Raw genomic sequence first — 25,513 nt, 5'->3', positions numbered from 1 at the left:
TTCCCAATGCAATCAATGGCAAAATTTCAGTTGTCTTGAGTGGGAGGTGGAGTGTACCTGTAGCGAGGTGGTCACCCCGCTCCAGCCCTGAAGGGGTTAAAGCAGCCCTGGAGAGGGCTGTGGCTGGGAACAGCTAGGCTGACTGGGGGAAGCAGCCACAGCTGGGGCCACGCCCCAATCAGGCCACAGCTGGCCCTTATAAGAGGGCTGTGGGCCAGAAGCTAGAGGAGTCTCACTCTAGCCCTAGAGTGGGGAGGGTTAGCTGCCTGGGAGCAAGGGGTGCGGTGCGGTGCGGTGCGGTGCGGTGCGGTGCGGGGCAAGGCAAGGCAAGGCAAGGCAAGGCAAAGCAAAGGCAGCTGGGGAGCTCCAGCCAGGTAAACCTGCAGGTCTTGGTAAAGGCCCAGAAAGTTACTGGAGCTGTAGAGAGGCAGCCTGGGGTTAGGCAGAGGCAGCTGGTCCAACCTCCTTGCCAATGATGAGTGGCCATGACAGACTGCAGTTTGCCTCAGGGAGCGGAGCTAGATGATGACTGGCAGTAGCCACTTAAGCAAGGTGGGTTTAGAGGGTTGGGGGTTCCCCAGGGAGGGGAGACCCAGAGTGTGGGGCTACTGCTGGGGCAGCACCCCAGGATAAAGGGCACTGGGGTCCGGGAGCATCATGCCTGCCAGTGGCAGGAGAGACATAGGCCTGCAGAGGGAGCTCCGAAGGCTGGAAAGAGCTAATTCCCAGGAGGAGGTGCTGCACTGGTGAGTCGTCGCATTGCTACAGTACCTATAACACCAAACCACATAAAACAAATGAGAAAATACCAAAATGAAAGCCAGAGCTAATGTCCTTGAAAGGATATTGATCATGAGTTCTTTGTCGTTTAGCAAGAGAATCCTCATCACTTATTCCAGCCATCAAATACTTAAGTCCTGTGATCCAGGTGCGAGCCTCCTCTGGATTAGAGGTGATCAGATCTAGTGACTCCATGTGGTTGCCATGGTAAATGGTAAAGCAGCAACTTGGGTCAAAGTTCCCCTCAGCATGGCGATGGAATATTTCAGACTGTCGGCCTTCTGTCACTTTGTAAATTGAATCAATTACAACTGCAAGGAAAAGGGGAACAGAAAAATTAAGCTGCTTGAATGTTCATCCAGTTTCTTTGCGTTTTCATATTCATCTATTTTTCAAAGTAAGTGTTTCTAAATAAAGGTAAGCTCATAAGCCTTCACACTGGAAAGGGCACTTTGGGTCACCAACTAGCCCTTGTCCAGGTGCAGGGGTGTGTGTAAGCAGCTTCCCCTGACTTGCATTCCTGAGCAGCCAAACTGACAGTGCCAGTGATCTCCTGAGTGTGGGATTTATTTCCTGAAATGCCTAGGGAGTGCAATCCCCTGCAGAAGGGGCAGGGACTAGATGGAGCACTGCCACCCTCCACCCCCACACTGGTTTCTGCCAGCCAGCAGACATGAACAGCCACGTAAGGGAGTACGCGCTATATACCATCCACAGAGAGATAAAAGCAGCTGTGCTTGTCAGCAGTGGCATAACGCTCATGGAGATATCCTAGTGTTCCTGTCGGGGAAGTATTGCTCCACACAGTTCCAAAACCAGGACAATACTTGACAATCTCAAACTGGCCCTCTGATATGAAAACACCAAAAGTGTTATTACCTGACCGTTTCCCTGTTTTTTACTAACTACCAAGCCTTAGTGGTAACACCAGACCTAATTACTTACCTTTTACTAAGTAAAACACTAGTTCCAGTAGGCACAATTTGGGTCCCTGTTTTTGTTTAGAAGGGATGGAGCAGGAGAATTGTTTAAATTAATAACAAATGTCATGTAATAATTGAAAAATAAATATTTTTATAGAAACAAAATGCCACTATGTTCAAATTTACTTCAAAGCAGCTAGAAAAGACATAGATTTCATTTGGTATCTGGCAAAGAAATTAAGCAGGCTTTTCTCTGACATCCTTCCTCTGGTGTCCCACAGGACAATCCAAATTAGTAATGCTAGGTTGCTTCAAAGTAACTAGCCCTTCCTAAAGAAGGGCAGCTGGAAGAGAAGCTTTTAAAATAGGTAGGTTCCTTTCTACTAAGCTAGACTGGGAATGTCATCCCAAGGTAACACATAAGACATCTACATCCTGTCACTCAGACTCCAGGCTCTTCACTGTCCATCAAGCACCTTACTTGAACATTCCATCTGCAGCTCCTAATCTGTATAGCAATGATGCGAGAGTAAACCATAAAAAGGTAATTTCAATACATAGATAGATACTATTACTTAAATGACTGGGGTCATTTTTGCAATTTCTAGGAACAGCTGTATTCTTAACTCTGCTTCTCCCCTACAATTATACAGTTGGACAAACAGTGTGGGCAGTCCATTGTTCCCGATATTTGTTACTTAGGAATAGATCAAAGAATATAAAGCAACATTTAAAATGGACTGCCTTCTCTAACTGACTGTAGAGTCTTGTACTATTCAAATAAAATAGTGATGGCCATACTTTGGCATCTAACCAAGTCATACACGCCCATGAGTTTATTTATGATTCATGTAAATTTGGGTCAGCATTTTCACATTGGCCTGAATTGTGTTCTCTGTTTAATTAAAGAAGCAGTGTTTCCTTTTAACTGCAATACTTGGAAAATTATAGACAAAATATAGCAATGACTTACACACTATGCACAAGGAGGTCACTGGAGCTCCCCAGGGTGAAGTCAGTGCTTAATTTGGTGGGCTAGGTTTTAAAAAATATATTATTGACTATTTAACTACATTTATAAGACGCCCATCTCTATAGTCTATGTAGCACACTTTAAATCATTTAGATCAACAGAAGTATCACTTACCCCAAAATGGGGAGTGAACACTTCTCAGCACCTTGCAGTAGCCAAACTAACTCCCTTGAAAGGACTAAGAATGGCACACTACCAGGCAGGGGACTCAACTGTACCTACAAAGTTTGAGCATAAAGATTTACAATACATCACACTGCAGAAGTGCTCTGGTTCACATTTTTGGCAGGAAGACATTCCAGAGCTGAAGGTCCACTACTGACATCATCCTACCACCAGTTAATGTGAGCTCTACTTTTGGGGTTAGACAGGCAAAGTGTCCCTTCTGTAAGTAGGTGCTATGATGAAGCATAGGGGCAGAGCTGATCTCTGAGATACCTGGGACCTTGACCACATATGGCTTTTGTGATGGCAACCAGCACCTTTAACTGACAGCAAGTGAATAACACACCAGACTGATTTACTATGGTCTAAGCGGTCTGTCCTTCACATAAGGCAGGCACGCCACATTCTGCACTAGCTGAAACTTCCAAGTGACTCCCAAGCATAGCACATTAGCATAGCCCTGAGGTGAAGAAAGTCTTGGGTGTCACAACAAGGTCTACCTTTGAAAGGAAAGGATGCAGTCTCTTGACCAACTGTAGATAACAGAAGGTGTTTCTGGCCAGTGCTGCTATATGGGAACCAAGAAGCAGTGAGTAATGAGTCCAGTCAAACTCCTTGACTGAGAACCATTTTGAGATTAAGTGAGCAGGTCTCAACTGAGTCCCTAAAAACACTTTCCCCTGCCAAACACACCCATCTTAGCTGAAAGGAGCCTAAGCCAGTTGGTTTCACCCAGGTCCCTATTTAGAGACATTTGTAGTAATACTTCATTGACAAAGGGTCTTGTTTAAATTTGGAGCAGGAGAGAAACAAAATGGATAAGGGAGGCATTTTAAAATAGTATGTGCTTTTATGTTTATGAAATCATTTAAAAACTATTATTTGTACAAGTACTTATCATGCTTTTTTTCCACACAAAGACCTCTCTGATGCCTCACAGGAGGATGAAGGCAACATGAATGCCAGTCCATGTGTGGATCAGTGAGGGCTATTTTTCAATGTTGCTACAGACACCTGAAGCCTTGCCATAGGAACTCGAAGCATCTCTTTTCAAATGTACTCAGCTGTCATCCCCCAGCCCTACAGCGTGGTTCTACACTGAAAAGTGGCGAGGGCCATCCCTACCCATACACAAAGTACGCAGCTGCGTAGGACAGCTCCTCCCTCCGCCCCCACGGGGAGAATGCATAGGGCACCAAAATGGCTAGGGACGGCCCGGAAAGTAGCTATGTAAAATTGGCATCTTTTGCCGTACACAGCTGCGTGCTGCTCCAGCCCCTGCTCCGCCTCATCCCCAAGGTCCCCGCCCCTTCTCTGCCCCAGCCCTGCCTCTTCCCACCCCTGCTCCACCCAGCCCCACCCCCACTCCACCCCTTCCCCAAAGCCCCTGCTCCACCTCCGCCCCGCCTTTTCTCACCCCTGCTCTGCCCCAGCCCCACCCTAACTCCCCTGAGGACTGCAGCAGCAGTCGGGTCCCTGCACTCACAGGGCAGTGGTAAGTGGAGCGACCCGGCCCCAGCCCGCTCCACACCACTGACTCCCAGCCTGAGTGCTCAGGAGCGATTCCCCCTGGCCCCCCAGGCCGCAAGTCTGGGAGCCAGGGGAGCAGAGCAGAGCGGGCTGGGGACAGGTCACTCCACTTCCTGCTGCCCCGTGGGTGTGGGGTCAGGCCTGTCCTGTACTCACCAGGCGGCAGGAAGTTGAGTGACCTGGCCCCAACCCACTCCACCAGTTTGTGCTGGGGGGCTGTTTCCCCCCTGCCCCCCAAGCCTGCTCCTGCCCCCCCACAAAGGCCTGGGGCCAGTCCCCCACCCCCACAGAGGCCTGGGACCCCACACCTTCCCCCCCCCCACCCACGGGGGCGCTGTATAAGGCACCAAAATGGCTAGGGATGGCCCTGAAAATGACTATGTAAAATTGGCATCTGCTTACACAACAGATTTGCTCCTTGTGCGTCCTCATTCTTAGCTGTTGAGTGACAAAAATAAAGTTGTTTTATTGGTTTTTACTCCTGCTGGACCTGTAGAGCAAACACAGTTAATAGAAGACAAGCTGGATTCTATTTCTTCTTGTGCATCATCAATAGATAATTCACTAAATTCCAATTACTTACACCTAGGGAAACCCATAGGTGTCACCAAGAAAATAATCTGAAAACAATGGGAATACATGGGTGTATTTGATTTAATATAGCCTGCCAAATTGTTGTTAGTGGTGATGATGTGCAAAATGGAATAACCCAGCTTGACATTCCATTTAGACTGAATTTGCAGGGTTGGCAATTGAAATGACCCATAATTTCACTTGGAAACTTAGTGCATTTTAAACAGCACTCAAGGAGAGACAATATACGTGGAACCCCTCAGTAACATTTTTATAGTCACTTTTCAGGGCAGAACTGTGCTTTAAAGATCAATAATGCCAAATTCACTCATCCCTTCTGTTCTTAAATAACAGCAAAAACATGCTGTGGGCATGTCACCTGATTCTGTCGGATTCAATCTGGCCCACAAGCAATCTGTCACCAAACCTTAAGACAGCAGAAATATTTCCAGGATGTTTTTGCCAAACTCCAGTTGAAGCAGTGTTTATAAACACACAGAGTGCAGGGATTGAATATCTGCTTGGCTCTTACATGCGTCACACTCCTTACACCCTCTCCTCACACTGTGCACCAGTATAAGGTCTAGGTGGAATCTGGCTCTAAATAAATGTGATATGGCCTTTTCACTGAACATGTTAATAATAATAAGGATTTCTATAAATTAGCTTAACATTTCTGGTTCCTTTTCTTTTAAATCTGGAGTTGGATCAGGATATAAGATATTACACAGATTTAAGCTAGTATCTGGACTATTTTAGAAGATGTATTTATTTGTAAGCTCTTATCTTCCCATATGAGGACAGTGTACTAAGGCCAACAGTCTTCTCCTGGTCAATTTATGCCAGATCTATCCTATAAAGTAATTTGTTGGCAATATTACTACATGGTTAAACTGGCATTTGTACTGTACAGTGCATGTATACCAACATGCTACTAAACTGCTAATATTAACAGAAATATGTAATTTTTTCTGGCAATAACAGTGCCTTTCACAATGTATTTATTGTGCAAAAATGGTCAATAAGTGTTTATAAGTATATCACATTTACAAGTATCACTAATAAGAGTTTATAAACTGAAAGATACATACTGTAAAGTACAGTTTTTCTCTATCAACCATGTGAATTCATATTCCAGTGCACAATTATTCAAGCAATAGAAATGTTAAGAGAATTTACTTTTAGCCTTTTCACTTTTTCTGGACGGTCTCCATCTGATGCAAGTCCTGTGTTCATCCAGGTAAAAGAGACGTACTAGCCCTTTTGTTCCACTCTTCAGCTTAATCATCTGAGTCCCAGACTGCATTACACTCATACATCTTTCAACTGAAAAGAAGATTAGAACAAAGTCAACTAAAAGTCTATTTTGTCACACTAATAAAAAGGACTTACCAACTTTTAAACATCTAGCTACCACATAAAACCTTTGATTTGCACCTTATATGACAGGAATTAAACATTAATCTAAGAGAATAAAATTGAAAATGGAGTAGTTTTTAGAAGGCTTTGTCAAATCTGATTAAATACAAGCATGAGAACTGAATCTATCACTTTATTAGAATACAAAATAATTATTAATGTATAAAGATGCAAGTCCTGGTACTTGGTTGTACAGGACAGCCATGTATTCCTGTTCAAAGAAAGAATAATGTTTAGCTTCTTTAAATACTTGGGAGTCTGCTTCCATCACCAGAAATCCAAATGTCATGTACAGGTTTTCAAGTCCAGAAACAATGAGCACCAAAGACATCCTATTGCTTTCACATCTGTAAATCCCAGTCAGATAAAATCCTATCATACAAACATGATTTAAAATAGCAGTTCAATAAGTGATACTTATTCAGCACTAATATTTTTAGGTTGGGATTTATCAAAAATTAAAGTTGAATATTATCTACTGACACCAACAATTAATATATTCATAGCAGCATCACAAAAGAGAAGCTGTAGTATTTTGTACTAGAGAGAGACTCACCATATCATGATTGTGCATATGTGCATATTTTATTTTAACAGAGTGGGGGGATGGTTGTATATTTTAAAAAGGAAACAGCAAATGTCCAAATGTAAAGGCTTCTATGTTGAGATTATTGACATTTTTTAAAGCAGATTACGTAGTTCAGTCAAATATTTCAGATTTTGTTATGAAGTGCATATGCACTATGAAACATGCACTACCAGGATACTGCTACCTGTATTTTGATCTGTAAACTTGAATTGTTTATAATTTGTTACATTAAAGACCTGATTCTGATCTGACAGCAGTTTTACTCCTCTATAACTGTGTAGTAACTGTAGAGTTACTAATAGTTCACACCACTCTAGTGAGATGAGAATCAGGTCCCAAAGCTCTTTTACACTCTTTCATTACCCTGCCATTGTTTCACCATGAAAACAGGCACATTTCAGCTATACTACAGGTGTTTCACCTCTACAAATAGTCAATCCATAGCAACCCTAAGAACCCATCAAACATTGTAGGATTACACTTATTTGCTTTTCAAAGTGACTCAGTCACAGGTATTCATCCATTAAACCAATATTCTTGTGTCTGGGCACAAATGTCACAAAATACCTGACCATTACAGCACACAAGCCTGCACTTAAAAAAAAAATTACACAGAAAAAGGCAGAGTTGGAGTTGGACACAATGTCTCATGGAAATTGTATATGTGACGACTGTAAAATGTCATCTTCAAGTTTCTCATATAAACCATTTTTTTTAATTTTTCTGCAAGACAATAAATTCCTAGCATGCCTCTTCCTTATCTCTGTAATCACAAATGAGCAGTAATAGGATCCCATTATTTTCTGAAATGCTGCTTCGATTATGCTAATGGAAAGCCTTTCTGAAAATGGAACATTAAAAACAGTCATTTTTGTTTTGACAAGTTCCCACTGCACTAACTTGGATATTCACCCTTATTTCTCAGAAGAAGAAGACAAAGTAGCACATCTAATCACAAAACAGCACTGAACCTAGGACCTGATCCTCAGCTCCAGATGAGCTGTTGTGCTCAGCACAGGATACAAAGAGTGTGGGATGCAAGCTGGCTTTACAACTCCTTTGTGCTCTCCCAACACCAGGAGGCAGTTTCATTCCTAAAGCAAATTAAAGCAGTCTCAGTACTCTTCAGTAAAGGAAAATCTACCAGAAACATGGGGCCTAATTCTCCACTGCCTGGCACTTTGGGCTCTGTCATCTACTTCTCCTAATGTGCCCTCAGAGCAACACGCAGGAGAGGCCACAAAGATCCATTAGTGGCTCCAAGATGCTGGATGATTCTGGCTGGATATGCCCCCAAGATAGCAGCATGCAAATGGTCTAGCCATGCTCCCTTCCTCCCAGCCTCTACATCAGAGGCTCTGAGGAGTGGTGGAATAGAGATGGGTAAGTCTACACCTTCCCGGTTAGAGTAGCTTTAAAGTATGAAGTACAGTGAGCTGACGACACTCAGTTATGTCATGACATTATTATGAATCTTGAGGAGGTAGTGTCTGGTTGAGAATGGGACCTCCATGAGGGCTGGCTTGCTGAAATCCAATTCAGATAAGACTGAGTGTTAATGGAGGGTTGGAGGAAATTGTTTCCCTGTACTCCCCCTCTCTGAATCCAACCTTTTGTCTCTTGTCTTTCAGTTCCATATAGATAGAGGGAACACTGACATTTTAGCACTTTAGCTGACTTGTCTAGAGCTTCAATGTAAAATTCAACAAAGGGCTTTGGAAAAGAGAAGAACTTATTTGGAGTTTCCCCATTCAGTTTCACGTATATTAATCGATCATCTCACCTTCCGCTTTTTTGACTGGAGTACTCTACAATGTACTCTACCTACACAGCTGTAACTGTTGGTGAAGAATAAAAAGGACCTATTCTAACTCTTGTAGTCTCTATTCTGCAAGGTTGCACAGTTTCCTCTCCTAGAAGCAAACAAATGTGTGCATTATCCAGTACAGCTTTTTAATGCTGTATATCAAAAGTGCAATTTGGAAAAAGATTTCTCATAATTCAGATATGACCTCACTGGGTCACCGCAATTCATGTGGGTGACAGTGTACCTGTCAGCAATGGGAATCCTCTGACAGGAATAACAATGGTCTAAAAGAGAAAGAAGGGTACCATTCAAAGGCAGTGAAAAACAGGGCTGAATATGAATTTTTTTCTGGCTAGTTTCTCCTCACAGAACAATAAAAGTCAGCTATCAAAATGTCAAGCACTTTTGACTTCACAACAAATGAGGAGAGGGAAAAGTTAATAAATCAACAACAGTATAGTGAAGGAAAATATATTTTAATTTACTGTTCCACATTTATTTTCTGTAAATTGGATTTTATTTTCAGATCCATGTTATCATTCACAATATTAACAGTAGAGGTAGTGGTGATGGTACATAAAAAAATTAAATCTAACAGCAAATTTTCAGTGACAAAACTATAGTTCCAGGATTGTGTTCTAATGGGCACACAAACCCCGCTAGCTTACCTCTTCTGGTTCTTGATCCCACCAGAACACTGAGTGGCATTATGACCATGTAATCTTTCCTTTTCCCCTTACACACTTACCCTTATTAGACACTGTCACTTTTCTCTTTACAGTAATTCTAAATGTCATCCTTTCTCCTCTTCCTACTGCCAAAACTCTAGTACCTGCTCTGATAGCTTCCATCTATCTCTCCAGCCAAGCATCATGGATATTTCTACAGTGACGATTTTTTGCCTCGATAACCATAGCCTCCTCTTTTCTACCCTGTTCTCATCCCTCCCTTCCTCATCTTGTATAATGCGGTAGTCAAGACTGCCTCCCTCTCTGCTTGCTCTGACTACATTTCCATCTTCTTAAATCACTTCACTCCCTCATCTCTAATTAATCCAAGCTTCTCCTTTTCCTCATAGTTAAAGCACTCTAGCTTCATCTTCCAGCTACCTCTAGGACCTTGCTTCCTGCTACAGTTCTTCTGGTTCCAGAGCTGCACCTGAGCTTCCCTCTTTACAGTTCACTTTATCCTCCTCCTTCCACTCCTTGCTCCAGCTCCTCAATTCAGCAGCAAGGATTAATGCACACTTCTGCTCCTCTTCCTGTGACATTAGCGAGTTCTTTTCTCTGTGGGTCAAATCGTGAAATGTCCTAAGCACCTAAGGATGGGCTTAAAGCAGATTACAAGTTGTGGTTTTCCAGCAGCAGCGGAGACTTCAGGAAGGAGGATTCCATAACACATTGGCATACCCAAGTTCTCCAAGGTGGGGATTTGCAACTCAGCTCAAAGGTAAATGTGGCCAGCGTGTCCCCTCAGCACAGATCCACATGGCCAAAAACTCACGATTAAAGGTGGACAAGTTCACTACTCCTTCTGTGATGGGGCATCTGCCCTGCACTGGCTCTGATAGGGTTAAAATCCAGCATGGACGGCTGCAAGGAAACAGCCAATTAGGGCAGTGGCTGCAGCCAATTAGGACGGTGGCTGGACCAGCCAATCAGAACCCAGCCGGCCCCTATAAAAGGAAGCTGCAGGCCAGAGCAAGTGAGTCTACTGCAGGAAGCCCAAGGGAGGGGACTGGTTTCCTAGAGGCTGCAGAGACTAGTACCTTGAACAGGGCTGCTAGGGGTTGCAGGCCCAAGGCCCTGGAAAGAGGAAGAAGGAGCCAGAGGCAGGAGCTGAAGGTGCTGGGGCTGAGGGGAAGTGGCCCAGGGGGTTGAGACAGACTGGTGAAAAAAGAAAGAGGGGCAGTGAGAAGCTGTTGTTCGGGTCCCAGTCCAGGGACCCAGGGAGTAGTGGGCGGGCCTGGTTTTCTCCCCACACTCACCACTGAAGAAGCGGCCAGGCTATGGACTGCCAAGCCGCTGCGAGGAGTGGCTGAACTGTTGCGGAAGGAGTCCCCCAGAAGGGGGGAACCTGGATTGTGACACTGCCGGAGGCAGTGAGACTGGAACTTTGATGGGTCTATGGGTGGAGATGAGGACGGGTGAGCCACCACCACTGGAGGGCATATCTGCTGACCAGAGCTAATTCCTGAAACCACCAGGAGGAGGTGCCAGTGTGGTGAGTGACACTGATACTGACTCAAAGCCAATTATTTTTGTATCAGCTGGCCATGGCCAGGATGGTGTCCCAGGCTCTACTTCTAGCATACAAATGAAAAGTCCATCCTCCCCAGCTCTGTCACTGCTCCCACATAAAAGCCCTTTGCTTGTGAGTCCAGTGTCAGACCCCATGATAATTTTCCTGTTTAAGAGCTGAATCTGAAGTAGTATGTTTCTGTTGACTGTGCTGTCTTGCTGGAGGAGGGGACTCAGTGTGAGCCGCACAGAAATGCAGAAGCATGCTGGCAGTGGGCTCCACTTTTAAAAACATTTATTTTCCCTTCTCTTCTGGGAGACAAGCCTGGTGAATGGTAAACAACACAGTACCCTAGATTCAGATTTTTAAACTCCAAACCCAATTACCTTAAGGCTTGCCAACATGGGAGATTTTTAGAGTTATTCCTATATAATTATACCAGTGTAGTTAACCTACGTAGACACTTTTGTAGGATATGTCTACACTGCAATCAGGTCTGTGAGTGCAGAACATATAGCCGTACCCAAGCGAGCTTTGATTTAGCTAGCTTGAAAACAGTAGCAGTGAAGTTGTGGCAGCGTGGGCTGCAGCACAGGTTAGCTGTTGGAGTACAAACATGTCCAGGACCTTGGTTACATACTTCGGCTTCTAGCCCTTGCTGCCAACCGTGCCGCTTCACTGCTATTGTTACTCAAGCTAGCTAGATCAAAGCTAGCTCAGGTATGTCTACGCATGCTGCAGATACCTCTAATCACTCCTGCTGGAATAAAAGTGGCTTCCACTTCCAAAGCAACAAAAGCTAAACTGGAAAAGGGTCATTTTATACCTTAAGAGTGTCCACCTGGGGAGTTATACAGATATAATTATAGTGGTTTAATTCACAACCTTCCTTCTACTGGTACAACTTTCCTGTGCAGACAAGCCTTAGATGATGGAGGAAGAGACAAATCAACAAAGGGGAGACGTGATCTGGAACAGGAATAGACCACTACACTTAAAAAAAAAAATACATTAATTTTGCATAAATTATTAGGCAATTATTAAGCAAAGGACAATCCTTGAGGTCTGATTCTCTATATACTAGTGATGGGCCTGAACTCACTCTTTTTGGAATTGAATTCAGATCCAATCATCCCCAGTCTTTAAGATTGTTTGAGCTCAGGTTCATCCCTACTAAATGTATGCACAGAATTTTGCACAGGAGGATATTCTCTCTTAGGGTTTATCTCTTTGAGAAAGTTGCATGGCTATAACTTAAGGTGTGAATTTAAACAAATAATTTTACCGCTGCAAAAGACTGTGCTGACACTCTGAGTTCAAGTGGCTTATTGCCATTTAGCTTTAGCCTAGGAGCAGGCTTACCTAATCACAACAGTCCAAGCATGGACTTAAATACAACTGTCCATACTGCCTTTTCCAAAGGTTGATATATCAGTTAAAAAAACTATTTGTTACACTGGTAACTTTCTCACATAGATAAGCCCTTAGATTTTCTATGGCTCAGCTGGAGGCGAGTTTGAACTGGAATTCATATTACAGATGCTGCAGATCTTGCTAAGGTCTGCGGGGTAGAGGGAGCAGGGGAAGTGAGGACTGAATGAAAGAAACAGACAAAAGTTTTGAGGACAATGTTGTGCATCAAAAAGGTAGAAAAAGGGTGCAGAGATGAGACAAGGTTGTTTTTTTTTTGCTTCGTAATTCATCTTCAAGGTTACCACTGCCTTAACAGTTATACGATATCACTCTTCCATTTGAGAGCCACAGTAAACTCATTTCCAGAGAGATTTCAGAACTCAATTAGACCTACAAAGGATCTAATCCAACCACTCCTACCCACATGAATAATTCTTACTCGCACGCTGATGGGGTGTCCACCCCACACTTGCCCTGAAGGGGTTAATGGAGACCAGATGGGCCAATTAAGCAGCAAACCAGGGAGATATAGGCTGCATGGAGAGCCTTGATTACAAGGAAGCCACTCACCTGAGCAGAGTGAGCTGGGCTATTATAAACCCTGGAAGGCTGGCAGCAGCAAGGGATCCGGGAGGAAGTTTGCGGTCACACTCTGCTTAGTAGAGAGGGAAGGAGAGAACCAGGGAAAAAGTAGGACCCTAGGGGCTTGACCCAGAAGCAGGGTGTACCCAGAAGAGAGCAGGGTGGAGAAGAGAGCCTATGGAATGTGGATTAGGAAGCAACCCAGGGAGTAAGCAGCAAGGTTGAGGACTGAGCAGACCTTGTAGGGTCCTTGGGCTGGAACCCAGAGTAGAAGGCAGGCCCGGGTTCCCCTACCCACCACTGGGGAAATGGCACTTCTGGGGCAGAGAACTGGAAGATGGCCTGGGTCCCTGTGGGAGTGACAGAGGCTTTGAAGGACTATTCCCTGGAATTTGGGAATGCTGAGTGACCTGGCGGGAGGCCCGAGTCACAAAGAGGACGCTGTGGTTCCTGGAGCAAGAGAGGGGCTGCAGGATGACAGAGAGACAGCATGCAACTGTGGGAAAGGGTGTTGATATCACGGAGCTAATCCCCAGAATGGCCAGGAGGGGGTGCCATCCTAGCAGTGAGTGAAGCAACCCCTCACACACACATACTGAAATATACACAAGATTAGCTGAGTTAAGAATCTAGCCCATTTACTTCAATGGGTCTGAACAGGTGTAACTGAGGGCAGAATCTCATCCCGAGATATCTACTTCACAGAGAGATAAAGAGATGAAGAAATCCTATTCCAACCACACATCTTCCATTTTCCACCCATTTATCAAATGCCATCACTAATCCTAGACAACTTTTCTAGTTGGAGTTGTACAGTTTCAAGCAAATGACATCAGAGAGCAAATACTAAGGGTGGTAAAGGGGCTACAACACTAGTCCATTATATTTTTCCCTTCAGCTGCTTCCTGCACAAAAATAATCCATTTTAAAGAGACCCACATGGTGAAGAAAATCCCACACTTCTCAAATACCCACTGGGATTGAACTTTAAGAAACCATTCCCTTCCTTGCTGCTGTGTATTTAATAATACACACCAAACAACCAAAATCCTTTTCTCCAACTCAGCTTTTTAATATGCTAATTATAATCTTTTAAACAAGCAAAACAGAACTTACACCCTTCAATAAAAACAGAATAGGATACACGCATCCAATAAAGGTGCATGCCTAAGAATGAAGCGCTAGAGAAACAGGGAACTCAGGAATGCTTTTATTGATAAAATGACATATGGAAGAGGTATGTTCCTGTAACCAAATAGGCTATTTGGGAAAGGATCTACTACTGTAGAAGAGCAACTGATTTTAGAAAAGGAATGCTACTTTAAGGAAACTTTTCTGTGGTGATTATACTGTTCTATATAATCAACTACTTCTTGAGTGGTAGGCTACTCTAGATAAACTACCAATTCTGGAATGGGTGTGCTACTTTTGCTAGAAGGATAAAATTACACTCACATGAAGAGGTGTGCTAAATTTTAAAAAAGTAAAGATATTTCTCCATTATAGGGAAAAAAAACTTCTAGGGGATGAGAAAGGGTTAGGAATGCATTTTTATAATTGAAAATCCATTTTCAAACATCATAACTTAATTTCTGTATTGCTGAGAAGAGATTTAATGTTATCACTGGAAGATGATACAGTTTGTTGTATCTGGAAATGCAAACAAAACATTAATATAATGTATTGCAAACAAGCTATAAAGTTTTAATTTCAAATTAAAAGGAAGCAAAGAAAATTTGATAACTGTAAAAAAAAAAAAAAAAAAAAAAAAAACCCTATTGGTTTAAAAGGTTTGAGAACTTGCTTTTGACAGTCTTCTAATCAGAGTAGAAAAGATTCCTTATAACCAGACTATGATCATCATTAGATTACTGTGTTGTGTTAACTTTACATGATTGATATTTTGTTAACAGAGTGATTAATTTCAGAATTTTAAATTAATCTTTACACTCAAAACTACACACACAATATTCGGGTATTGTACTGACTGGCGCTTAACTGTTTACTCAGGTTCGGCACAAGTCTTACAATTACATGCAGAACTATATTTTGTTTTGTGAACAGCATGAATGAACCAGTAGCTCCAAGGCTTATACAAAAGCAGAACCAAGATATAACAGTCACTCACCATTAGGATTCAAGAAGGCAACTCAAGTGCATTAAGCTGTATTCTAGCTGTGCCTTGCAAATATGTCTCATTTACAAATGGTTTTGAAACCTAACCTTTGAAAAATCAGCTATGGGCTATTTAAACCTGGAACCGAATAAACATTTTTTAAAAATCCAGTGACATAGAATCTTACTTTTTTCTCTGAAACTACCACATACATACAAAAATGTACCCCCTTTCACTCATGATGTAACAAAGGTCTTGCATCAAGATCAAAAATAAATCTCGAAGACCACATCTTTTATAAAAGTAGAATGAAACCATTTACAGAGTAATCAAAAATAGTAATTCTGAATGCAAAGAATTTCCAAAAAGAGGATGTCATAAATATAAAGGGAAGGGTAAACATTATGACAGAGGAACTATTGAAATTTAAACAATGAATAATGCAAAAACATCTGTTACAATTTAGCAGACATTTGGGATTTTATTTGCCATTTAAATTAAATCTATTTCATTTCTATACCCAAACTGATCATACAACATTGTTATGTCTTTTTTCAAATCTCATAAAGCAAAATAGATCAGAGCACCGGCAACATCTGCTACGGTAATTAGCACAGCTACAACCATCACTCTCAACAATATGCACATCCTCTAATTCTTTTCAAAGGTACTTCAAGTATCAAACTCTAAACGAGGTACAAACCCATTTGTGCCAGCCGGCAACTCTGTGAAGTAGCTTCTCTTCCTACCACATGGTACATCTCAGATGCCAGGAGGGAAGCCATTTCAGCACCACAGAAGTCCAGATGTTACTTGAAAGCTTGTACATAGGCTGATAATATTTATTCCACCTGACAAACACTAATTCCCTCGGCTGAATAAATCAAAGCTGCTGAACTGGGAACACTAAGCTGAAACTCTGAGCACTAGCTATACGCGGCCTTACGTTCAAAAAGCATTCTAATCCACCCCACATCAGCTGATTCCATATAACCCAGTTCTAGTTTATCCCTTCATATCAGACCTTTAATAAACTATGAATAGTTTAGCATCAAGCCCTATATAAAAAGTCACTCAGATAAAGTTACTGTTATAGTTACTGATCATCAGCCATTTCTAATATAAACCTTGTTTTTATCAGTTCATGAGTCATATGATTTAACAAGCTCAACTTAAATGTCTGTCATTATGTGTTTTGCTTCAAAATTATTTTAATTACTCAGGAACTTTTTAGTTGATGTAGTTCAAAAATACTGCGATTTTAAAATGCTTTTCCTACCCACTCAATCTTTTTAAAAAATATTTATTTTATTCTGACTTATATGGTGCATTGGTGCCCATGGCACTTTACATCAGGTAAAGAAAGAGCCCCTGTCCCAAAGAGCTTGTTTATTTCAAATGAAATGTAGCAGCCACTTCATTCTTAGAGCAGATAGGCTCTTTCCATAAAAACCGGTAACAGCTGAACACTGGATATGACTGCTTCTTACTACGAACATGCAGAGGCTGCTTTCTGTAATACCCCCATCTGCTGCATGCTACAACCACACTGAAATCAGGTTTTCTGGGTTTCCCTTGGTCTTAAAAGCTGGCAGCCCCACCACAGCTTCATTTTCTACCCTCATGCTGTCCCTTCATGGAAAGCCTCTCTTAACCTTTAACTTAATCTAAAGTAATCCTAAAGTAAACAATTTAAGCTGCATCTTGTTTTTTTAATTTCCAATGACTGACCCCTTCCCCCAGCCCTTTGGCATAAAGCCATCTGTTGCCAATAGTGTTAAGTAAAATCTTGGGGAAAACCCTGGGTTCGGTGCCTTTTCAGCCTGATTTCTTTCACATCACATCTCATTTTAAAAACACATTCCCCTCCTTTGCCTATAAAGTAGCATAGGGAGAGAAAAATTATTTAATACTTAACTCTGTGCCTCCAAGGGCCCAGATCCTGCTTCTATTTAAAAGACAGGTCTTGCTCCCATTGAAGGCCGTAGGAATTCTGCCATTAACTTCAGTGGGAAATGGATCAGGGATTCAGGGTAAAATTTTAAAAGATCCTAAGTCACTTAGGCTCTATGACCCATTTCAAAAGGCATCTAAGTCGCACTGACTTTCAAAGACACTTTGGGTCCTAAGTGCCTAAATCACTTTTGAAAATGGAACTTAATCTCTGAAGTCACCTATATGCTTTTGAAAATTTTATCCTAACTCATTGAGAATTTTGCCATTGGCTTCAGTGGGTGCAGGATCAAGCCCTAAAAACCTGCCTTTTTGGCCTTGCTCCATGAGGCTCTACTCCATGAGGAGTAGAGTTCTTCCAATAAGGAGAACATGGGCAGAGGTGGCAGCGGCCCTCTACCCTAAGCACATATTGAACTGGTGGCCAACTCTCCTAGACTCCTACAGCTAGGCTTATTGTAGCCAGGAGGAGATGGGGAGGTAGTGCTACCCTGGAACACCACGCTTCCCCAGGGAAGCTCCTGTGGCCCTATAGCAGCCTCTGTGTCCCCATGAGTGCAGGGCCAATAACAATAATTGACCCATAGAATCATAGACTATCAGGGTTGGAAGGGACCTCAGGAGGTCATCTAGTCCAACCCCCTGCTCAAAGCAGGACCAATCCCCAATTTTTGCCCTAGATCCCTAAATGGCCCCCTCAAGGATTGAACTCACAACCCTGGGTTTAGCAGGCCAATGCTCAAACCACTGAGCTATCCCTCATGGCAGCCACATCCCTCCCCTCTCTGTAGCCACATGAGGGCTAATCACAACGTGGCCTTAAAGTAACATTCTGCAATACGCAGCATTACATAAAGAGAAACATTTTCACTGTAAATCTTTTATAAGGAATCTTATATTGCATAATATTCAAATTAACTTAAAACAATTCCTAGGTCATATGTAACCAAGTTTTATGAAACAGCAACAAAACTAAGTTTTGCTCCAGTTCTAATTAAATAAACCTTCCTGACACTGAGTGAAATCTTAAGATAAGCATCTGCGCTGTGGACTTCCCTTGACTTTGACTCCTACTGTGTGACTGTAGGTTGCACACAGCAGGTACGAATGTGAATAACACTGTGGAGAACTTACTGAAAACGAAGGGTTCCTTGTGCTACTCTCCTGTCTCCACCATCCTCTGCCAGAGCACACAGCAAGAGCACAAAACATCAAATAAGGGGCCAAACTGTGCTCTGTCCTACAGTCCCTTTCCTATGTAAGTGAATGGGACCATCACATGAGCAAGGTCAGCAGGACAGAGCACAGTTTTGAGGAAGACCATCTTTAGGCATAACTATAATCAGACTCTTATCATTGCTACTATACGCTGATTAAGAACACAGTGTAATAATGGGAATAGTATGCAATTTAAAATGAAATCCAGATTTAGGATATTAGGGTTACATAGAACATAAGGACCTGATTCTGCCATTCTTTAGTCACCCTCATGAGTATGCCAAACACTAAAAATTCATTAGTCAGGCCCCGCAAAAATTCAGATTCTTTAAATCTCATGATTAATCCAATAATAAATGTTGGGTTCATATTATTTATCTGGGTTTTTGATCTTTAGGATTCGTTTTCAAGCTTTGCTGTTCAACCATGAAGCTTAGAAATGTACTTTTTCTTGCTTAATGAAAGCTGAGATTCTCATGTTATCACATGACTCCTGGAGGTGGAGTTTTAAGGAAAACACCAAATACCCCAGAACTCTAAATAAAATCCAGAGACTTGGCAACACTAACACTGAATAGTACCTTACTCCTCTTCTAGTTCCAGTGACCTTAGTGGAACTACTCATGGAATAATGAACTACTCAATGTGAATAGGAGTGGCATAGTATCTGGCTCTTAAATGAGCTATTCAACTCCGTTTCAGTGCTGTTAAGGCCAATTTGTTTCCAAAGAATCATTGCTCACCAATGTGTCATGTTTGGACAATTAACACTTAAGTGGTCCTTGAAAATGAAATGCAGTAAAATGTATGCATTCATAAAGCTGATAAATATACACACAACTCTATTAGCTGCAGTGCTGCAATCTAGTATTTATCAGTATTCTGTCTCCAGTAATTAAGAATACAAATTTACTTTATACTATATTGACCACAAAACTACTTTTTCTTGGGGGGGGGGGGGGGAGATCACAGTCCAAAAGTTAAAAAAGGAGGCTTACTGTCATACCTAGTTTTTATGGAATTATTAATGTTCCAATCATCTGAAGAGCACTACCAAACAATGGCAAGTATAATTATGAAAGAGGATATAAAACTATATTTCTAAATAAAAAGTAGAAAACCGCATTAATGCAACATTAGAACTGTAACGTTAAAACCATAAACAGTTACAAAATGCAGAAATTACATTTCTTATAGCAACATCAGCTCTGCTCTACTCCGCTAAACTTTTGTATGTCCTGGTTTTTGGGGCTGCGGGCATACGTCAACTCAATATTGTCAGGCTTCAGTATTTATTTTCCAAACTGTTTCTTTTTCTTTTAAAAAATCAAGAATGAGAAATATCCTGTTTAATAATATTAATATTGAAATTGTTCCAGTTAGGGCCTCTTGATGGGTATGTCTTTACTGCAGAGCTCACCCAAGGTGATTGGCACAGGGGTCTGAGCACTTTGCTTGTGCTAGCCCACGTGTGAGCAGCCACATTGCAAAGCCCTGCCCGAGTTAGCATCTTCACTGCTGCTGCACTCGCCCATGTGTGTGGGTTTCATTTCTGGGGGCATATCCCATGGTTCTTTGTGCTGCAGCAAGCTGAACTGCTCTATATGGCTCTTCCCCAGTGAATTGTGGGAGAATTTGTCTGTTCTTTTCCCCTGGGGGGAGCTGTGGGAAGACACTGGAGGACTATCAGCACTGGAGTAGTCTAGCCTGCGTCCTCACTGCAAAATAGGTGTGTTACCAGCATGAGATAAAGCATCACTCAAGCTTTCGCCTATATCCCAGGACTGATCAGTTACCCAGGACTGAATGTAACACTAATGCTCAGATGAGAGGTTTTTGTGTGTGGACAGGAGCTGGGTTACCAGTGAGTAAGAGCCCAGGTTAACTCTGCAGTGATAACATACCCCAATGAAGCCTGGTCTACACTTAAGTTTTACCAATATAACTCTGTTGGTTAGGAGTGTGATGTTTTGCTGACATAGCTATACAGGTAAAAGCCCTAGTGTACATGCACTTACAGTAGTTTAAAGGTGTCTTACACCAGTATTGCTTATTTTGATTTCCGAATTGGAATAAGCTATACCAATATGAACTGCATCCACACTGTGGGGGAGGTTTTGTTTGTTTGTTTTTTCTCCTTGAGCTGTATTGGCATATTAGAGAAGCATTTTGCATATAGATAAACCCTTAGAGAAATTTGCACCCGTGTAACTACACCAATGTGGCTACACCAGTGCAAACTCTTAATGTAGATGCACTGCACTGATGAATAGCAGGGTGATTAAGTCATCCCCAGTTTACATTTATGCAGCACATCCACATTAGAGGTTTGTATCATTGCAACTACATCTTATATTAGTGCAAATTTCTCTAACATTAACAGGACCCTAGACCCTGACATTCACACCTCCTTGTGGTAAATTGGATGGGGAAGAGATACATTTCCCACCATTCACAACCATCTACTCAGGCTAGGCAGAAGAAGGTGTAGTGACAGCATTAGGTCTAGTCTACACTGGCAACGCTAAAGCCACAGCGCTTTAACATGCCTTGTGAGGTCACGGTGCAGTGCTGGGAGAGAGGTCTCCAGGCGCTCTAAAAAACCACCTCAATGAGGGGCATAGCTCTTAGTGCTGGGGCACTGTTTACACTGGTGCTTTACAGTGCTGGAACTTGCTGTGCTCGGGGGGGGGGGTCTTTTTTCACACCCTTGAGCAAGAAAGTTGCAGCGCTGTAAATTGCCAGTGTAGAGAAGCCCTTAGACGCTTCTAAAATGAATCGTAGCAGAACCCTCTTGTATCTTTCATATTTGTAAATTGTTTTTAACCCAAACCAAGCACAGAGCCAAAATAATCCCTGATATTATTGAATCTGGATCATGCCATTTTTCAAAATTCAAGGTGGTTGTTGTTTGTATAACCATAGCACTTAAAAGCCCTAACTGAGATCAGGGCCCTATTGTGTTAGGTGTGTACACATGCTAAGACATAGACAAAGGACTTGCAATCTAAATAGACGAGACAGACAAAGGTAATTAGTAACATCTTCCCCTGTTACTCTTGGGAGACTGAGGCATAGAGAGGTTAAGAGACTTGCCCAAGGCCACAAAGGAAGTCAGTGACAGAGCCAGTCATTGTATCCAGATCCAATAAATCTTAGAACAGTGCCTTGCACACACAGACACTTTTCCAGTCTCTTGTTTTTAGAAAAATCAGATTAGATTTTTTTAACCTTTTGGAATATTGCATTGTTTTATTGTCTCAACTTGAAAATGGCTGATGGGCATTTTGCTCAAAATTTCAAACCAAAAAACAACCTTGAGCAATGACTAAGAAGGGGAAATGTTATCCCAAAGGGGAATGTTTTGGGAAACAATTAGCATATGAAAAGTAGGGATTATATATGCAAACTGTTTGCCAGCATCAGCAGCCAGGCACATTACAGCTTTGCATCCACTGTCATGGGCACTGTAGAAATTTGTAAATAAAAAGCAAAGCTTCCTCTGCTTTCATGGGGCGCCATTATGAAACTAAGGCTCCACATTGCAAACAATCAGACAATTGTGATTGTCACTGCAAAAACATACTCACTTGATAAAGAAATTTCTTTCCATTTTTTCGTTATATGCCCATCATACTATTTTGCAGATAATTTCTGCACTGCCAGTACTGTATACTCTAATTTTGCACTTATCATATTCCCATTAAATGCCATTTACTACTTTTCCTCCAAAGAGTACATTTTAGCTAAATCCCATAAAACAGCACTAATATCTAGAACATAATGCAGCTTACTACTGATATCACCAAATTGTTGATTGTTATCCCTGTCTCTTGTTGATTACGTAACAAAAAAACAAAGACCTCAGAGATAGTCCCAAAGAAATCTCACTGGTAACCTTATCTGTGCAGGGCTAGTTTTCAATGATAACTACATTTCATATTTCCTGACAGGTTTTTTTAATTCATTCTGCAGCAATTCTTCCAACCCTTTGTACAAACTTCCATTAAGCCTCTTCCACTGGATTTAATCAAACCTGCTTAGACGTCCATGAACACAAGATAGACTAACTCACATTTTTGTAAAATTCATAAAATCCTTATTAACGCTGAGCAATTGTCCCAAGTTAGTAATCATCTGTATCCGCGCTAGAACCATTTGCAAGGCCCACCTGAAAGCAGTTTGAGGGTGTTTCATTCATTGAGGAAGCAGAAAAAGTACAAAATGCCTGAGTTCACTAGCAACTTAGGAAGAGAGTATCCTCAAGCGGCCAGGCAGGGAGGGTGCTGGGGCTATTTTTTGTAGTGCCAGAACTTAGCTCTGTCCTGTATGAGGTTCTGGAGCAATGCTCTGGATAGCTCTGGCAGCACTACACTGTGGCAGAGAGAGACTGGGGTTGTGGGGAGACTAAGCCTCCTACCACCTATGCATGGGCCTGAATCTCCTCTCACTGCCATCAATATTCCTTATTTACACCAGTGCAAGAGAGAGGAGACTCAGGCTTCTGGTCTCTGCCCGGAAGACCCTACACTCATTTGCATGACTCACCAGGATATGAACCAAATATTTAAGAGAAAATTGGTAATTTCCCCCTTCCTCAGATTTGCCTCACTGTTAAGATGGGTTTGCCATTGGGATACATAGATCACTGCTCCACTCACAAAAGCAAGACTATACAACTAATTAAAGCAAAATACATGTAACTGCATCCCATAGCATAGCCTGTGTAAGGAGGATCCATGCTGAGGCAGCTTCCCTCTTTTTCCAGACAGTGTGCCACATGTTGCAGCAGGAGGCTCCAGTGCGTGACTTTACAGGAAGATGACCATCCTTCACTGAACAAAAAGCAGCCATTGGAGGACTGAGAGGCTTTCAAAACTACTCTTAAATAGCATGCCAGATCTTTAAGCACCACCCTGTTCCTGAGTTAAACATGCCCACGTATTTTATATATAACTAAATATTAACATTTTTGTGGAACTTGTTGAGGCACTAGGGGGGCATTCAGCTCTCACATACTGCAGTGTAAATCCAGAATTGTGCCCCAAAGTTAATGGAGTGACCCTGAATTTACTCTAATGTAACTAAGATCCAGTCTGGTCCTTTATCTTTATTGGAGATCAGTGCACAAGAAGATGTTTCACTTAAGGACATCTTAACTGTTCAGTTTAAAATGTCTCATCTGGAATTCTGACCTTAAGAGGCCCCTGTGTGAACACATACCAAACCCTTAATCATGAAGATTGCTTGTACTTTACCTAACATAACACCAATTACTATTTCACAGTGTATTTCCTAATTCTGTGTCTCTTCTATTATATTTCACATCAAATATTTATAATTCAGTGAAAAACTAGAATGTGTAAACGTATCTAAAATGTAATATTGGAGCTAACTTCTGTGATCAAAATGTATTAAACATTTGATTTTCCATCTCTCAGTTTTGAAAATATTACATGTTTTTGCTGTGTACAATTACAGTGCACTATAAATGCTTCCTATTAAGTTCAATAGCAGTCATGTAGCTAAAGCCTTTTTACAATGCTCTGAAATTGCAGAGGATAATGTTGACACACAACCTAAAATGACAGGTTGCCAATTTGGTGGTAATTAAAAACCGGACACTCCAGCAGGAGTGCCAGAACCTCCCCTGCCCTACCTCTTCCCCATGAAGCCCCACCCTGCCCTGATCTACTCCTCTTCCCATCTTCTCCACTCTCCTCCCCCCATCACTCGCTGCTTTTCCCCTCCCACTTCACCTCCTGCCCGGGTCAGAAGGGACTCACCTCCGGAGCTGGGAGCTGCAGCTGCCGGATGTGGGTAGGAGGCAGCCCCAGCTGAGTAGGGGCTGCTGCGGGTGAAGACCCGGCACCTCCCTGCTTCCCCTTACATGCAGTAACCGGACTTTGGGTTTCCATCAGAAAACTGGGCACCTGGCCACCCTACCTAAAATATCCATCTAAATTTACACTTTGTAATAATAATTCTTTGCAGTTTTACAGCACCTTCACTTCAAGGTTTTCAAAGTGCACACAATTAATGAACCCTAAGTATTAAGCACTACAGACACATAGCAAGTCAGTAGCAGAGCTAGGATTAGAACCCAGGAACTGCTCACTCTCAACCCACACTCATTCCTTGAGACTGGCTATCCCTCTAATATGATTATGCTATTTTACAGCTGAGTCCAATGAGGAGTTAAGGGATTTGCCCAATGCACACTTAGCAAGACAGTAGTAGAGATAAGACCAGATCACAGAAATCCTGACTTTCAGTATCATGGTCTAATTGTTAGACAATGCTTCCATCCCAAACAAAAAGATTGACCTGATTTCCAGAGCTGCTAAGCACCCATCTCTCCTACTGACTTCAAATGCAGTGGTAATGCTGAACAGTTCTGAAAATCAGAACCAACTAGCTTAACTGCCCTCAAAGTTTGAGTGCAATCATTTGTACACACACAATCTCAAGTGTGTGTGTGTGAATCAAATGGGTAACCACAAAGAAATCAGCCTTTTTGTCCATAATTTTACATATATTCAAAAATGTTGATTCAGGGAGACCTGACAAAACTATGGTGGTAAAGGTTCAAAGAGCACCAACCAATCTGCGCTGATGTACAGAATTAGACCTGTAATTACAATTTTTTTAATTGTTTAATTCTTGATAAGTTTGATCACTTGTACAGTTTTGATTCCATGATTTGCAAATCATGGAATTTAACATTTTCTCCATGACTGGTCTGTGAAACTGACCAGCTATGCTCTTAGCTATACAAAGGGCAATCAACAATACTGTGGCAAAATAGATTTTTTTTTTTTAATTTTTAAAAGCAGACTGTAATTGCCATCATTGGTATTTGGCCAGGACATTGAGGTTAACACCTCTACAGTTGCAAAAAAGTGCCATAGGATTTTTAATGGCCACAAAAGATCAGGACTTCTGTTTTACATTTCATCCAAAAAGAAGCATCTCCAGCAGCTGGATGATTTCTAACATAATGCTGGAAAACTGATTCTGTGCCAGTTTACAGGGGAGACTGCCACTTACACAATAATCCCCACCACTTCCCAAAGCACACTGGCTTTTTCTTAAAGCTCTCGCCTTCAGGAACTGACCAGGTCAGCACAGTCTCAGTTTGTGGGATCTGATATATTCAGTCTGAGGTGGT

The 25,513-nt window shown here is 42.0% G+C and overlaps 1 protein-coding gene across 4 annotated transcripts in view; it reads right to left on the bottom strand.

Annotated features, from left to right (window-relative positions):
- The window catches only part of PLCH1 (phospholipase C eta 1), a 163,049-nt gene that overhangs the window by 72,316 nt on the left and 65,220 nt on the right, over positions 1-25,513 (bottom strand). For 3 of the 4 annotated variants that reach the window (XM_073359623.1, XM_073359625.1, XM_073359626.1), the window contains exons 3-4: positions 6,184-6,330; positions 848-1,091 (exon numbers count right to left, since the gene is read on the bottom strand). In XM_073359623.1, the coding sequence (XP_073215724.1) occupies positions 848-1,091; positions 6,184-6,330 (391 nt within the window). Of the gene's footprint in view, positions 1-847; positions 1,092-4,833; positions 4,870-6,183; positions 6,331-25,513 lie in introns of all 4 variants that reach the window. The other variant, XM_073359624.1, reaches the window with a different exon arrangement.

This window comes from Lepidochelys kempii, chromosome 9 (assembly GCF_965140265.1).
Source record: "Lepidochelys kempii isolate rLepKem1 chromosome 9, rLepKem1.hap2, whole genome shotgun sequence".
Taxonomy (NCBI): domain Eukaryota; kingdom Metazoa; phylum Chordata; order Testudines; family Cheloniidae; genus Lepidochelys; species Lepidochelys kempii.
This window is presented reverse-complemented; position numbering and strand designations above follow the sequence as displayed.